The sequence below is a fragment of the Pimephales promelas genome, chromosome 22, assembly GCF_988280905.1.
Source record: "Pimephales promelas chromosome 22, fPimPro1.hap1.1, whole genome shotgun sequence".
NCBI lineage: Eukaryota > Metazoa > Chordata > Actinopteri > Cypriniformes > Leuciscidae > Pimephales > Pimephales promelas.
In genome coordinates this window covers 29,506,342-29,522,650 of record NC_142790.1, presented here as the reverse complement: position 1 = coordinate 29,522,650, position 16,309 = coordinate 29,506,342, and the positions used below count along the sequence as shown (strand labels likewise).

Here is a 16,309-nt window from a genome sequence, read left to right as displayed (position 1 = left end):
GGCGTTGATCTAAATGTCAATTAGAGTTATTTGAGCGCTTTAAAGCGGGACTCGTGGGGAATGGACCAGTGCAGGGAATATCAATGATCCCAGCCGGACCAAATCTTATTACTGACGGTCAAAGCTGCTGACCACACACACACACACACCGTTTTTTATTAGGATCTGCTCACATCTATCTTGAGTTTAACTTTAGAGGCTATTATTTTTTAGCACACACTCGTTTCCCATGAGCAAGGAGTTCTGGGTAAAAGCGTGTGGAGTTTATGGAGCGTAGCCTCATCCTCGGATTTACACACTAATGAAAGTCATCCATCTCACTTTGAGGGTCGACCTTGACCTTTGACCCCTGTGTCCCTGACTGATCCGCTCCTTATAGCGGTTATAGAGGTGCTTCTGTTTCCAGTGTGTGTGAGGAAGGTCACGGACGAATACAGTGTTCGATAGAGTTTAACTGCGACGCGTCTCAAGCCGGGACGTCCCACCGAAGCTCAGAGACCAGAGTGTGTGGAGACCGCGCCTCAGAAACGGCTGACACACACAACTACAGCGAGTCTCGGTTATATGAAGATTAATGGAGGACGAGTGTGTGAGAGGATGCAGCGTCTCTCACTTCATTTTACAAATGCCACTGTTGTTGTGTCACAGAATGTAGATGTTTAAACTTCAAATATGTGGTTGATTTATTTTTGAAAGTGTGTGTGTGTGTGTGTGTGTGTGTCTTATCTCCCTCTCAGTCTGCTCGGGGTTATGTTGTTTATAGTGTGAGTGAAACACAAGAACTGTCTGCTTTATCAGCACATAAACACAGAGAGAGTGTGTGTGTGTGTGTGTGTGAATACGAGTGATTTGTCTGCTGGAGTTTTCCTCTCCGCTCCGGTTAATCAATAGATTGTTAATAGTGTTTCAGTGAGTGTCAGCAGGGAATCTGTGAGATAAAGCTGGAGTCTGAAGGGCAGAGAACACACTAATAACACTTTTATTCACAACACTGTTCATACAGCCATATCTCTCAAAGGAATACTTTAGCATTAAACTTTGTATTAGTAAGAAACCTGTAGTATTTTCGAATTACCATGTTTCCCCCCCTCATATCCCCCTGAGACGAGAGATTTATGTATGTTTTATCTGGAAAAAATCCTCTGATGACTAGGGTTGGGTATCATTTGAATTTGAACGATTCTGATTCCGATTCCTTGTTTCGATTCCGGTTCCTAACGATTCTCGATTCCGATTCTTTTAAGAGGCAGGGTCAAAAAAGGTTAGCTAACCTTGCTAACCAACGGCCTTTCTGAAGGAAATACTCCTTCTGTCACAAATTTAGCATTTTGCCAAGATTTCGTTATTTTTAGAAAAGTGAAGCCACACTTTGGATCGCCGACGTAAGGTAATCATGTTCGACTCGCGCGGTTATGCCAACACTTCCGCTTCTTCGTTGGTGTTGTTCAGCGGTTTCTTCTTCCGCTCGGCGGACTGTGAATATCGAAACTAGGAATCGAAATTTTAACTTTTGAACGATTCCGGGAAAAACTAAAGGTTAGTCTCGGTTCCAAATCGATACTCGATTCTCGATACCCAACCCTACGGATGACATCAAAATCGTCGTTTTGCCTGATCGGACGTTGTTTTGTCCAGAGGCTAAAGACTCCAGTCAGTCCCGCATGTCCTCAACCCGCCCATAGAGGGCGATCTCACTTACAGAATGAACACTATAGCTGCGTCCCAATTCGCATACTATCCGTCGAAAATAGAATTAGTGCGTCCCAAACCGTAGTATGTTGAAATGAGTGTTTCAAAGATACCCGGATGGTCTACTTTTTCCGGTCAGAATCCGAAGTGTAGATCGATGCACACTCTAACGGCTAATATAGCCCACAACCCTTTGCGCGTTGAACGAGGATTCGGTTAGAACTACAAACACGAGTAAAAAGTGTTAAAAAAAACTACAGACACGGAGGACGCGCGAGTCCCGCGGTTATGTCGAGAGGTTTAGATAAAGAGGTTTGAGTGATTAATTAACACGATCTGACCTGACGAAAATTAATTTATTCTCTGTTCTCCACATTATATTGCATCTGCCGCATCATTGTGAACTTTTGTAAGGATACGTTTAGCCATTACTTTTTAAATGCATCATTATATTCTAATTGCAAAACACGAGGAAAGTATACACATGAAAGACCCACGACTGGCAGACTAACGTGCTCCGATACCGTAAGAAATCAAATTAGATTGAATGGAGGATTTTAACTGGGACGAGATGATTGACACGCGACAGAGCCGTCCGTTAAAGATGATGCGATAGTATGTCCCAATTTAAGCTTGCCTACTTTTTTGCTACACACTCAAAAGTAAGTACTTTTTCCTCACAAAAAGAGTACATACTTTTAGGGCGTAGTATAAGTAAGCGAATTGGGACGTATAGTGATAGTGTCGGCCATCTTGTTTTGGAAGCTAAGCTAGCAGGCTCTTGTTCTGTGGAGAAAGCTGAGTAGTCGGGGTCACCGACATGTACGGCCGTCGATGTCCGGGATTCGCCATTCATTGTTTACATGCACAGCTTTTGTTTCAATCTAACTGAATTGATTCCGATTGGTGGATCTGAATGTCGTGTTTACATGAACACTAAACGAGTGATCGCAAGTCGATGTGCGTTTCAACACCGCTAAGAAAATCCCCGCTCCTCCGTGAGAGATACGAGACCGCTGCGTCTCACAGCCTCGCGCTCTTTTACCGGTGGGCGTGGCCTCTTAGAGCAGTGAAGCAAGTGCATTCTGGGAGTTGTAGTCTTTCATCCACATAAGCCAAAAATACATTTTCTATCTTTTCTCAGTCTAGAAATCTTGAGCTGATATTTCACACACACATTCTGGGACGTGAGAGATTTATACATCAGGTGAAAAGAGGCATAATGTCACCTTTAAGTCAGTCATAATGGTGTGAATAAGTGAAAATCTTTATTGATGACATGATTGTGTTGAGATGGAAAGGCTCTGGTCCCGGTCATTGTGTGTGTGTCTCTCTCTCTCTCAGAGTTTTCATTTATATTATTATTTTGATGTATTTTATTTTATTATATATGAAGAGTTCAGATGCAAAAGCCTCTAAATGCCATTTGAAATTTTCTTCTTTAATGATGATTTTTATCAAACTTGTATATTTAAGTTCAGTAATTTCACTTAAATTACAATTAATAGGTGATTATCATTGCCATTCAAGTGAAATTACTGAACTTAAATATACAAGCTTGATAAAAATGACCATTCTAGAAGAAAATTTCAAATGGCATTTAGAGGCTTTTGCATCTGAACTCTTCATATATATATATATATATATATATATATATTTTTTTTTTCATATATATATATATATATATATATCATTTTTTTGTCTTGTCTGTGTGGTGAAAATAATGCTTTTTAACTAGCTGTTTGATTAAAAGAGTTTTAAAAGTCAAAAGAGAAACCAGTCTCTCTCTCTCTCTCTCTCTCTCTCTCTGTTATTCGGGCTCTAATGCTCAGAGTCTCATTATTCCCCTTCAGGATCAGCAGGGTTTCCCTCCTCTGTTACGGCAGCACTTCTCTCTCAATCAGAGACGCTGTCCTCCATCCGGCCATTTCATCTCTCTCTCTCTCTCTCTCTCTCTCTCTCTCTCTCTCTCTCTCTCTCTCTCTCTCTCTCTCACACACCACTTTAGAAACAGCCTGAGATGGAAGTGAAAGAGAAAATCACCAGGTTTCCGTCTTTGCAGAATATCAAGCTCTCATTTAAAAGTTTTAAATTCGGATATTGTACAATAGCGCAGCGCCGAAGTGCTCGATTGTTCTCGCTGTCGAAGTCTTTCATCCGCAGTCTCACTCCTGAGGGAACGAGCCGAGAACAGCGAGCGTGACGCGTTTATAACCTTTATAACACACACGTGTCCAACACTGACCATACTCATAACTGAGCGTCAGATCCTCATATTTGAGTGATTTCTGGAGGGTCAGACTTACTGTAGATTCACATTGGAATAATCTTTCACAGTACTACACTCAAATTAATATTTCATATCATATTTCATTTTTTTTTTTAAATATGCAATACAGATTACAGGGAATTCGGTGTTTATTTTGCAATAATATATCTGATGTATTGGTGTCAGTCTTCAGTTACACGTATCCCATAATGCTTCAGTGTGTGTGTGATGGAGAAAGCCGTGAGCCCAAAGATCCACGCTCTGGTTATTGTGTGTGTGTGACTGCTCACTTTCACACAGACCGACAGGGAAACGAGCAGCGCTTCATCTGATGCGATGATGATGATGAACATGAGTGTGTGTTCATGATCTGCTGTTAATGGAGTCCTTCATCTGACATTAGAATCTGATCTCAGGCCTGTTAAAGATGAAATGCAGTGTGTTTCCCTCAGGACGATGCACACACACACACACACACACGAACAGTCTGTTCTCAGTCTTTGTCTTGTTGAAGGCGAGTGTGTGTCGACTGCAGGGATGGAGGGCCGGTGTTAATGATTAATGTGTGTGTGTGTGTGTGTGTGTGTTAAACTCTCTCCTGGAGTGGATCCGCACACACTCCTGATTAAACGCTGTTTCCAAACCCTTGTTTTAATCTTCAGCCACACATGCACAGAATAAAGATGAGCTCGCTTCATTTCCCTGTGCAGTAATACACCCGCTCCGCGTGAACAGGTGTGTGTGTGTGTGTGTGAAGAGGAGAAGCAGGTTAAGCTCCTCGGTTCCTCATCAGGAACAGCAGATTGCCTCGGCGCCGTGAACACGAGAGCTGTGCAGCCAAATCCCACAGAAATGGTTCTCGGATCGAGGCGGAATGGAAATTGATCCCATTACCAGCGCTGCGTTCCCGAGGGAGTCGAGCGCGCCGGAACACGTCAGCTCGCATTCGCACACGCTTACAGAACATGCTTTATTCTGTTACTGCGGGAATCTCACCAAAACATCGATGGAGTTTATAGCAATTGATTTAACAAAAGTTTGAATTCTTATTCAGATAGAAACACATTGTCATGAAAAGAATGTCACAAATATCTAATGCTCCTTCATCTGTTTTAAGCAAAATATCATTTCTTAATATTCATTTTTTTTTAACCAACATGCAATTATTCCTCCTGTTGCTTCTGTCAGATCTCAAAACACTTTATATCTCATTCAAGTTGTATGTCATAGAGAGCCTAAGTCCCGCCCCTCCGCTTCCGGCTCATGGGACCTTATTTCGGAAAAAAAAAAAAATATGAATGGTAGTCAATGGCGAGAGACGACTTATCTTTTTATTCCGTCTGAACTGTGCCCTCAATTACACATATGATGTTTGTCAATTTAAAAGATAATTCTGAAAGTCAAAAACGTCACAGTTTGTCATAAAACAGAAGAGTAACATTTAGTTTTATGTGAAAATCGCTCTGTGAACTACATCTCCCAGGAAGCGAAACAACGAGTTTGATCCGCTGCTCGTGTGTGTGTGTGTGTGCAGTCTGGTACAAAACACTCGTAACGTTACGATTATAACGTAAGACTGTAGAAACAATGATAGACATTAGCCTCAGTAAAGTTAGCTTCATTCATTGAGAGAAAATGTGCGCCTTTGGGGTTTGTAGTCTTTGTAATTACGTCTTATACCTCAACGGTTTTACATCAAACTGCGACTTTATTTACTTTAAAATGTATCTTTTAAATTGCCAAACATCACATGTGTAATTCAGGGCACAATTCAAACCAGATCAAAATATTTGTTGTCTCTCGCCATTGACTTTTTCCAAATAAGGTCCCATGGTGGTCGACCGGAAGGGGAGGGACTTAGGCTCTCTATAGAGTGCCGAAGTTACGACGTCACTCTGTAGGCCAAAACGCGGAAGTGAGTTAGCATTTTAGCACTACGGTTCCCTCGCTCTAAAGCCTATGGGATTTTTGAATGGGTTTTTGCTAAATGGCCTGAAATAAGGTCTGTGGTGAACAAAACCTCTAAATATTTTCACGTTTTGATCTATGACACAGAACACACAGTTATAACCTGCTTATGGTTTTTTAAACTTTATTGTGTCTGATTGTGTTTTTTAAAATCTTTACATAAATTTTGGATTAACTTGTAAAGATTATCTTGCTAGACAAAACGTGTAAGGGTCTCAACTCTTTGTTGAACACAGACCTTATTTTTTGCGATTTTCCAAAAGTCTATGGGGAAAATGCATTGCTTTTCGACCGAGGGAACCCATGCGCCGCTAGCTTCCGGGTTGTCCTACAAAGTGACGTCATCACTTCGGCACTCTATTCTGAAGGAGATCCTCTGAGGTCATCACAATGCAACTCTGTGACGTCACTCAGGTGTCATGTGACCCTAGAGACTCGAGCTTCAGCACAACTGATAATAATCATAACTGAGCGTCAGATCCGAATATTCGAGTGATTTCTGGAGGATCACGTGACGCTGTACATCGCAGGAACACTGTATATTCACATTGAGAACGGCAGATTTACTTTATAATTTTGTCTGTATTTGAGTACGCTGTTACTAAAGCCCCGCTCCTGCTTCAGATCCCATGCACGGGCCTCGCAGACTCCAGGTCGTGGACATCAAGTCCCGGCAGTTCACCATCCGCTGGGAGCCGTTCGGATACAACGTGACGCGCTGCTACAGCTACAACCTGACGGTGCAGTACCGCTACACGGCCAGCGCTAAAGAGGAGACGCGCGAGGAGGTGTGTTACGATACGCCGAGTGTGCCGCCGCAACACACCATCCGCAGCCTCCCGCCGTACACCAACGTGAGCGTGCGACTGCTCCTGCGCAACCGCGAGGGCGTGAAGGAGAGCGAGGCGCTGCGCGTGCTGACCGACGAGGACGGTACGACACACTCACACACACCTTCCTGTTTACATGCTCATAGAGAACATTAGCAATCAAACACATCATGACACTTATACAATTATATATGAAGAGTTCAGATGCAAAAGCCTCTAAATGCCATTTGAAATTTTCTTCTTTAATGATGATTTTTATCAAACTTGTATATTTAAGTTCAGTAATTTCACTTAAATAACAATTAATAGGTAATTATCATTGCCATTCAAGTGAAATCACTGAACTTAAATATACAAGCTTGATAAAAATGGTCATTCTAGAACAAAATTTCAAATGGCACTTAGAGGCTTTTGCATCTGAACTCTTCATATATAGCCTTTTATGTCCCGATGAAATCGTGTATTTTCCTACAGATTCTGTGTTTCGGGATTTTTTTAAATATTTAACTTTCTTATCGTCTAATCAATTTAATTCCGAGATATAAAGTACTAGAAACCCGGACTTGAGTAAAAGTTCAAGTGCTCTTTAAGCACCACACTTAAGTAGAAGGACTAAAGAATTCAACATTTTCTGTACTTTAGTAATGCAAGTAGTTTATTTTAAAATTCACTACTTAAGTACTAAAAGTAAAAGTACAAGTATTGTGTCATGCAATTATTAAAGAAAGCAGTCAAAAGTTTGAACTAGTAATCAAATAAGGCGCTTTGGCGGCCGCCAAAAAAATGTCATTGCAGGACAACCCCTGCTTTAGTTGTCAATGTGTGTGTCAATCAATACCATTACCCTATACAACTGGCGTGTGATTTAGGCAGCATGAAAGCCAACTTGCAACGAATGATTCGTAAAATTTTTATAATTGTAACGAGTAACTAGCGGAACATTAAAAAAATATCGAAGTAAAAGTATTAAATTCATCGAAAATATCGACTGAAGTAAAAGTAGAAGTATGAGAAAAAACAATACTCTAGTAGAGGACAGATACAGCATTTTAGTACTTAAGTAGTTCTACTTCGTTTTTACTTCGTTAAACATTAACACCTTAATTATTTATTTGTTGTATATTTTTACTTTTCTAATTTTTCACAAATTCCAATTTGTCTTCGTTCTATTTTAATGGTAAAACAAGTTTTCTATCAAAAACATGTCTAATTAAGTCTAAGTTTAACAATCATTATTAAAGGTTTAAGCGGGAAAAAAAATTAATACCCTTTAAAAAAGTGTTTTTGTTTTAGTTTTCCCAATTTCTGTGTTATCTGTTTTAATTGTCCTGGATATTAATCTTAAATTGTAATATTCAAAAATCATGTCACTTCAAATCAGTTTAATTCATACAAAATTACCTGAACAAATGAATGAAGTGTTACTGTAAAAAGGCTTTATGAAATTGTTTTTTTTTACTGTTGAAGTTAAAACAGAAAAATATATATTATTTTGAGAAGCACATTCTACTGTACAAATAATAATATATTTCTGTCATAATTTCTTCAAGCTAAGCCAAGCTTTTATTTTGGTGTGTTTTGTGTTTCTGCTGATACTTTCCTCACATTTCGTTTCAATTCAATTTAATTAAATTTATTAATGGATAGACTTGAGATGCAACATCTCATTTTCAAGAGGGTCCAAATACACAAATACATAATACAACAGGAAAACCAATGAAATGGTGGCACTGGAGATGAAGTTATATTAAGAGTTCATATGATAAACATTGACATCTTTTATCAGTGTTGTAGTACTCGAGACTCGGACTCGTCTCGGACTCGGTCTCGAGACCATATTTTAATGGTCTTGGTCTTGTCATGGACTCGTGTGCATTTGGACTCGGAATTGACTCGTACTCGAACATTTTTTTTTTTAGGACTCGGAATTATTCCCGAGTCCACTCGAGTTCAATTAAAAATATTTTTCATGATTATTAATGTATGTTAATAAAATATTTCTTTAAATTGATTGACATGCCCAGTGATTGGTGATTTTCTAGTGTGCAACTGCGCATGACAAATTTTAATAAAATTACTTTTAACACCACCTACTATGTGGCCTTTTTACCCTAAACTGATCATATTTTTTAAACTCTAAGTAAATTAAGTAAAAAAAAAAAAAAAGGATTTCTCTAAGTAAATAAGAGTAAATTAGGTAATCAACCCTCACTGGTCTCGGTCTCAACTCGGACTCGACCGTCTCTGGTCTCGGACTCGACTCTCTCTGGTCTCGGTCTTGACTCAGACTCGAGTGAGGTGGTCTCGACTACAACACTGGCTTTTATTTAAAAAAAGTTTAATTAGATTTGAAACCATTGAAAACACAGTGTTCGTCAGGGAGGAGGCCGTTCGTGTCGCTCTTCTACATCATGAACGGTTTGTTCTGTGTAAACGCGAGGAGACGCGAGCTGTCCGGCCGAAGTCAAGCGCTTCCTGATTCCTGAACTGATGAATGATCCTCCTCACGCTTGAAGGCGTTTGGAAATAAGTTCTGTATTGAACGCAAGAGAATATTGATTTGAAATAAGTCAGTGTCTCTTTAAATCAATGTGTGTGTGATCGACCCGTGTGTGTCCAGTGCCCGGCGCCGTCCCGCTGGAGTCGGTCCAGGGAAGCTCGTTTGAGGAGAAGATCGGCCTCCGCTGGAGAGAGCCGCTGCAGACCTACGGGGTCATCACGCAGTACGAGGTGAGTCACACACACACACACACACACTGACTGTCGATCTGAGACACGCTGGAGAGACAGAAGAGCAAAATAAAGTAAACTGAGACATATTACACCCAAATATTCTTCAAACGTGTGTGTGACCAATAAGGGTTCCTGATCATGTTCTGCTGAAGTGTGTTTTCTGTAATCGCTAAACACACACTGAACAACATTCGCATTGCTTGAGCTAAACTGCTATTATCTAATTTAACAGCTGACAGATATTCAACATGATTCATGACGGACAAAACCAGTCAGATATCCACTGATCTGAGACCTGAGTATCACCACTTACGTCTCGACTGTGTCTCGACTCGTTCTCGTGTTTCTCAGAGGACGATCTGAACGCCGAGCTCTTGTTCTCCGTGTTTGAGGACGACTCCTGGATTTGTAGGGCACTGGAATAACAAACAGAGCACATGCCGGAGCGATGGCCTCACGGGAATGTGGGAATCACAGGCGAGAGGAAACATGTTACGGCAACTGAACATGATCCTCAACTGAAGAGAGTCTGAGCCAGAACCACATGGAAATATGTGTCATCTCTGATCGGAAAACTACGGTGGGCGAGAGGTGCAAAACAAATCACAATTATGAAAACAAAAAAACAAGCCAGAAAACACAACGACAATTCAGAAAACAAAATAACAATTCAGAAAACACAACAACAAATCTGAAAACAAATTGCGATATTAATCATTCGTTGGTTCGATTCTTATCTCCTTTTCATGAATTGGCCAAACGCGCGTGCATAACAGTCGGATTCGTTCGTCACTGAATCATCTGAAGCGGTTTCTCGGTCAGTAAGAACAAATAGAGAACAAAACAGCGCTGGTTTCAGTTGTTTCACTAGTTTACTTTGAACTAGGCAGCACGGTCCAGTGGATAACCGAACGCAAGCTTAAAGGAGTCGCGTTTACTAATAGTGGTAGGAAGATTTTAATTTGAAAAGTTTTGTTCTCCATAATATCACTAAATTAGCCGGCTAAATAGACAGCTAATATTTACACATACACATGCGAATCAATCTTTCTTCTGCCGCAGGCGCAGTCTGCTGTACTTTCTGTATGTCTTGATTGACAGATGTCTCGTCCAATCAGCGATCAGTATTCCATTCGCCACATATACCTACCTTTTCCGTTTTGTCTGACTTGTCGTTGTGTTTTCTGACTTGTTAATTTGTTTTCAGATTTGTCGTTGTGTTTTCTGACTTGTTTTTTTGTTTTCATAATTGTGATTTGTTTTGCACCTCTCGGCCACCGTAGAAAACTGAACAACATTTTAGCAAACTTTGATCATTTCTGTAGTCGATCATGTTATCCCTATTATCACCAAAATGACATATTTAAAAAACAAGGTACTTAAAATATCTTGAATGTAACTCGACACCCTCGCCTCATTAGTATGCGCGCTTCTATGAATATGCAAATGAGCCCCGCCTCCACTTCCTCACTCGGCTCTGAATGTCGGTCATGAACACATGCTGTTTTCAACATTTATATTTTGCCAAAATGTTTATTTGTACACTGTATTTACCTAAAGGATTTAGCTATTTTTATTGTTTTTATATTTTGTATTTTCTTTGTAAAGTTTTAACTGCTGTTTTTTTTAAGGTAGACAATATCAACATCTGTCCAACGGATGAAAAATAGCCTTTTGGCTAATTCTAGTACATTTGCAGTAATGCTAATTAATGTACACGGTCCCTGTCAAATAAAATAAATAAATAAATAAATAAATAAATAAAATACCCTGGAGGATGTTCAGGGAAAACGTTTTCATATTTAATCATAATATAAATCGTTCCTGAATGTGAACCGCTGCTGAATCTCTCCAGGATCTGAAACAGGTTTCGCTCCAGAACCAGATCCGGTTCCCCGGAGAACCTCGCAGTGTGAAGACCATATTAATAATCTAAAGCAGCGTTTCCGCTATAAAGACGAGATCCCGTTCATGTACCCGTCGATGCCAATGAATAATCTGTATTTTTAATGTTGTTATACAGAACTGATTTCTTTACCATAAAGATGAATCTCGCCCAAACAAAAAAAGATCATATTTGATTGCACAATACCTCGTGCAAAAGATTAGCATTTGTGAAAAAGTCATTTTCATTAAAATAAAAAAAGGTCATGAGAATGATGTCACAGTACAAAACATCTTAATGCTCCACAAAAAACACATTTCTTTGAGTAAATATGACTTCCTAATATTATTTTGAAAGAACAGCGAGGTGTGTGCGTGTCCATTGTTGAAGCTCACGGTGTGTGTGTGTGTGTGACGGGACATTGTGTGTCGTTTTGATTATTCCAGAAGCGTGTGACTCATTGTGTGCCGAGAAGCTCTGAACAAAGCGCCGCTCAAAAGACTCATTGTTGCAGAACTTCATTTGTGGAAATTTGAGCAATTAAGCTGTCACGTTCCTGTGCTGATGACAGTGCGCACGGTGTGTGTGTGTGTGTGTGTGTGTGGACGTGTCAGGCCGCGATCTGGAGGACCCGAGCGCTCGGCGTGTGTGTGTGATTCGCCCCATGCAGTGATGGGGTGTGTGTTCTGTCGCACTCGTGAGCTTCTGCTGCTTGTCATTTGGTGCGGTCGGCCCAGAGCATTCTGGGTAAAGGGCTCTGCTCATGCTCAGGAACACAGGAATGATGAGATCCCGGTAAATGGCCTGTTCTGGATTTGACTTTATCAACTACACATGATGTTTTTCCTATTTCACGTGTCTTTTTTCTTTAAGCGCCCCTATTATGTATTTTCTGGATATTATCTTTCATCCAGAGTGTAATAATGTAACTAATTAGCATAACGCCTGCCTCTGGTGTTGATTGGCTGAGCAGCATCTCTTAGCCCCGCCCTCAAACACTAGTGTATCTGAGACTGGAGAGTTCGGCTCGTGTTGTTCAGTGTGAGTGGAGATTATGAGGACATTACAGTGTTTCTGACCAATCACAGCAGAGCAGCACTCAGAGAGGCGGAGCTTAGAGAGACTGAATCTATTATGAGGACATTACAGTGTTTCTGACCAATCACAGCAGAGCAGCGCTCAGAGAGGCGGAGCTTAGAGAGACTGAATCTACACAGAAGCGTTTCAGAGCTGAAGCTGCAGTGGAGATTATGAGGACATTACAGTGTTTCTGACCAATCACAGCAGAGCAGCTCTCAGAGAGGCGGAGCTTAGAGAGACTGAATCTACACAGAAGCGTTTCAGAGCTGAAGCTGCAGTGGAGATTATGAGGACATTACAGTGTTTCTGAGCGTGGGTGAATGTGAATCTGTCGTAGGAGACTCAGAAACAACATTAGGAAACTTTAAAACAGCAGAATAGGGCACTTTAAGGTTTTTAAGAATCTCTATTATCTATTATTTTAATACACTTTTTAATAGTTTTAATTAAAAAAAACGTTTTAATGCTGATTTTTTTCAATGTCTCGACCAATAGTGTGCGTTTGGGGGTGGGGACATCTGTTTGTCCAACCAATGGCAGACGAGTGTCCTCTTCGCGAGCTGGAATTCTTCGCTCTGGCATCAGCTGATGCGTCCTGATCGAGTGTATTTCTGCTCATCCAGAATAAAGATGCTTGCATGCATAATTCATCATTCCCGCTGCACATTAATGCCAGTGTTTGTTGATCAGGAATATGCTGAGGGATCAGGGCTTCAGGTCTAACGGCAGAGAGTCCCTGCGCTCTCACACCGGATCAGGACGGAGTGGCGTTAGCGGCGCACATTAGCAACTGAATGATTTATGCAAATGAAGCCCCTCAGCTACTTTTCATTACGTTGTATTAGAAGCGCAGGGCGTCTCGTCTCCTGAAGAGAACGAAAGAGAACAAAAGTGGAGCTCCCCGTCTGCTCTCCATCATAATGAAAGATTATATTCAGAAACGCTTCCTGCATCATCCAGGAGAATTATGATCATAACGGCTCTGGATCTCGTGTGTCTGCGGGGAGGCTTTCACACACACACACACACTCGCTTTCTTTCAAACGAACCTTTACACTTCAAAACTTTACTAGAAGGTGATATTTAGGAATTATTTAACATCATGGTTCTCTGATGATGGTTATTGGCAACATCACATGCAAGCAAACATGAAATATTAGATTATTTTTATTCTGAATTAGTAGCTTGACCTTAGTCGACTTGACAATTTTTTATTATTATTATTTATTTATATATACCAGTATATTTAAAATGTGTATTACTACTAATAATAATAATTGTAAAAATAAAATAAATAACAAATGAATAAATTATTATTATTAACACAAATATTTTTTTTTTAAATATTAAGAATAAATGAATAATATTTAATGTATTATTTTGTTATATATTTTGTAATTATAATAATAATAATAATAATACATTTTATTTATATTGCGCTTTTCTTCTACCCAAAGCGCTACAATCACAGTACAAAAGTAAAACACATTAACAATTAAGATACATTAACACCAATTAAGACACAAACACATTCTTAAAAAGATGGGTTTTTAACAGTGTTTCTGTGCTATGATTATTATTATTGTTTAACTCTAATTATAAAAATTAAGACTTTTTTTTTATTATTTATTAATAATTTTATTTCACACTACAAGTTACAATACCTAAATGTATGTCTTAAACAATTCACATTGAAACCCTCAAATTTTAATATTTCAAATCTGTGCTGGAAAACTGGTGAAATTCTATAATACTGTCCACACAAATGTTGAAAATACTGAAATGTTCACGTCACGATGAATCGGTCACGATAAGACATGAAAATAGAGTCAGTTTTGATTGCATGTTAAATATTCGTAGCGAAGATGGCTGTGGGCCAATGGGACTTGCGGTGGGCGGAGCTTCTGTCCGTCAGCGGCTCCTGTAACGTGTGTTGTGTTGGTGTCGGCAGATCTTCTACAAGGCCGTCAGCTCCTTCGACCCCGAGTTCAACTTGACCAATCAGAGCGGGAAGGTCCTGAAGTCCAGCAACGAGACGTCACACGTGTTCCCGGGCCTCTATCCCGGATCCACGTACTCCTTCACCATCAGAGCCAGCACGGTGAAGGGATACGGGCCGCCCGTCATCACGCAGTTCACCACCAAGATCTCACGTAAGAGCCGTGTGTGTGTGAGAGTGTGTGCGTGTGTGTGTGTGTGTGCGCTCATATGTCGTCTGTCACTCACACAGCTCCGCGTATGCCGGGATACGAGCAGGAGAGTCCGCTGAACCAGAGCGACAGCACAGTGACGGTTCTGCTGAAGCCGGCCCGGAGTCGAGGAGCGCCCGTCAGGTGCACTGCCATTATCATTATTAAATAGAGTTATTGCATTTGCTTGAACATTAAAACAATAAAATGAAACAAACAAATGAATGAATATAAAAAAAATATGATAAACATATTATAGGAAATATAGAACTAGATTTATAAATAAAAATGTACAGAAATATACATGTTGATTCAGTTTGCAGCCTTTCATTGAGTAATTTAAATTAATTAAACTAGTTATTTTGCTGGAATAGAAGAACTGCATTATATACGTTATATAATCAGAAGTGTTTCGAAACTTGATGTTTTTAAAATAATTCAAAATAATGTGGTTACCAGAAATGTCACGTAAAAAAACATTTGAGGTTTTACAGACTTAACTTAAATTTACAGTAAAAAATGTATTTTATTATTTGATGTAATGTTAATTTACCAACATATTAAAGTACTGATATCTGTTTTGACATCCACCAATCACAGTGGATATGAGTCACATGATTAATCACAGCTCATAATATGCAGAACACACACACACACTGATCACCATAATGGTAACAACAAAAAACAATAAACGTTAATTCAAGAACATTAAATGTAACACAGACCTTAATGTACATAACCGATGAGAAAAAATTTGAAATCTATGACAGTTATTTCAGCAAAAGTAACAATAACGGGAATTGTGGGAATGTCAATTTACAGTTTTTCACTGTAAATTATACAGTGATTTGTTATTTTTCACGTCCAAAAACTGTACATATTTTTATTTCAGGATTCTTTGATGAATGCAAATGTACACAACTGTTTTCAACACTGATAATAATCATAACTGAGCATCAGATCCTCATATTAGAGTGATTTCTGAAGGGTCATGTGACACTGAAGACTGGCGTAATGATGCTGAACATCAGGAATAAATTACACTTTACTGTATTTTTTATTTAACCTTTATTTTTATTTACATTGAGATAAATATCTCATTTACAAGTGAGCCCTGGCCAAACAATTTGTGTATATTCACAAATTGTCACAATATTTAACAATATTTTTTTAAATCAAATAAACACAGGCTTGGTGAGCAGAAGAGACTCTTTTATAAACACATTCAAACCGATCCCAAACTTCGACAGGTGGTGTAAAAGCATGAGAATCTCACAGTTTGTAGTGTGTGTGTGTGTGTGGTCCTGAAACGAGGCCGTTCTGAAACGAGCATCGTCTCACTGTCCGCCCGAGCGATGCGCAGGTAAACGTGCGCTTGTGATGATAATGATCCATAATTCAGCAGATCGTTCTGGTCACGGGTCGGCGTACGAGTGAAGATAAAAGCATCTGCAGAATGAATAAATGTAAATGTGAGTGTTATTGGAAACACTCAGCGCTGCGTCGGGATGCTGTGAAACCGGACCTGCACTTACTGTGCGTCTCTCAGACCCGCGCGCGGATCTAATGGCTCGGAAACGCTCCTGTTCAGCTTAATCTGTTCCTGCGGGTCTGAAAGCCTCCATTAGGAGTCCGGCAGCGTGGAAGAGGAGTTCGGGAGACGTGA

At 39.8% G+C, this 16,309-nt stretch overlaps 1 protein-coding gene across 10 annotated transcripts in view; it reads left to right on the top strand.

Moving 5' to 3' along the window:
• ptprma (protein tyrosine phosphatase receptor type Ma) overlaps positions 1 to 16,309 on the top strand; it is a 194,643-nt gene that overhangs the window by 92,492 nt on the left and 85,842 nt on the right. For all 10 annotated transcript variants that reach the window (XM_089125528.1, XM_089125526.1, XM_089125529.1 and 7 more), the window contains exons 8-11: positions 6,551 to 6,859; positions 9,377 to 9,486; positions 14,406 to 14,607; positions 14,685 to 14,787. In XM_089125528.1, the coding sequence (XP_088981654.1) occupies positions 6,551 to 6,859; positions 9,377 to 9,486; positions 14,406 to 14,607; positions 14,685 to 14,787 (724 nt within the window). The remainder of the gene's footprint in view (positions 1 to 6,550; positions 6,860 to 9,376; positions 9,487 to 14,405; positions 14,608 to 14,684; positions 14,788 to 16,309) is intronic.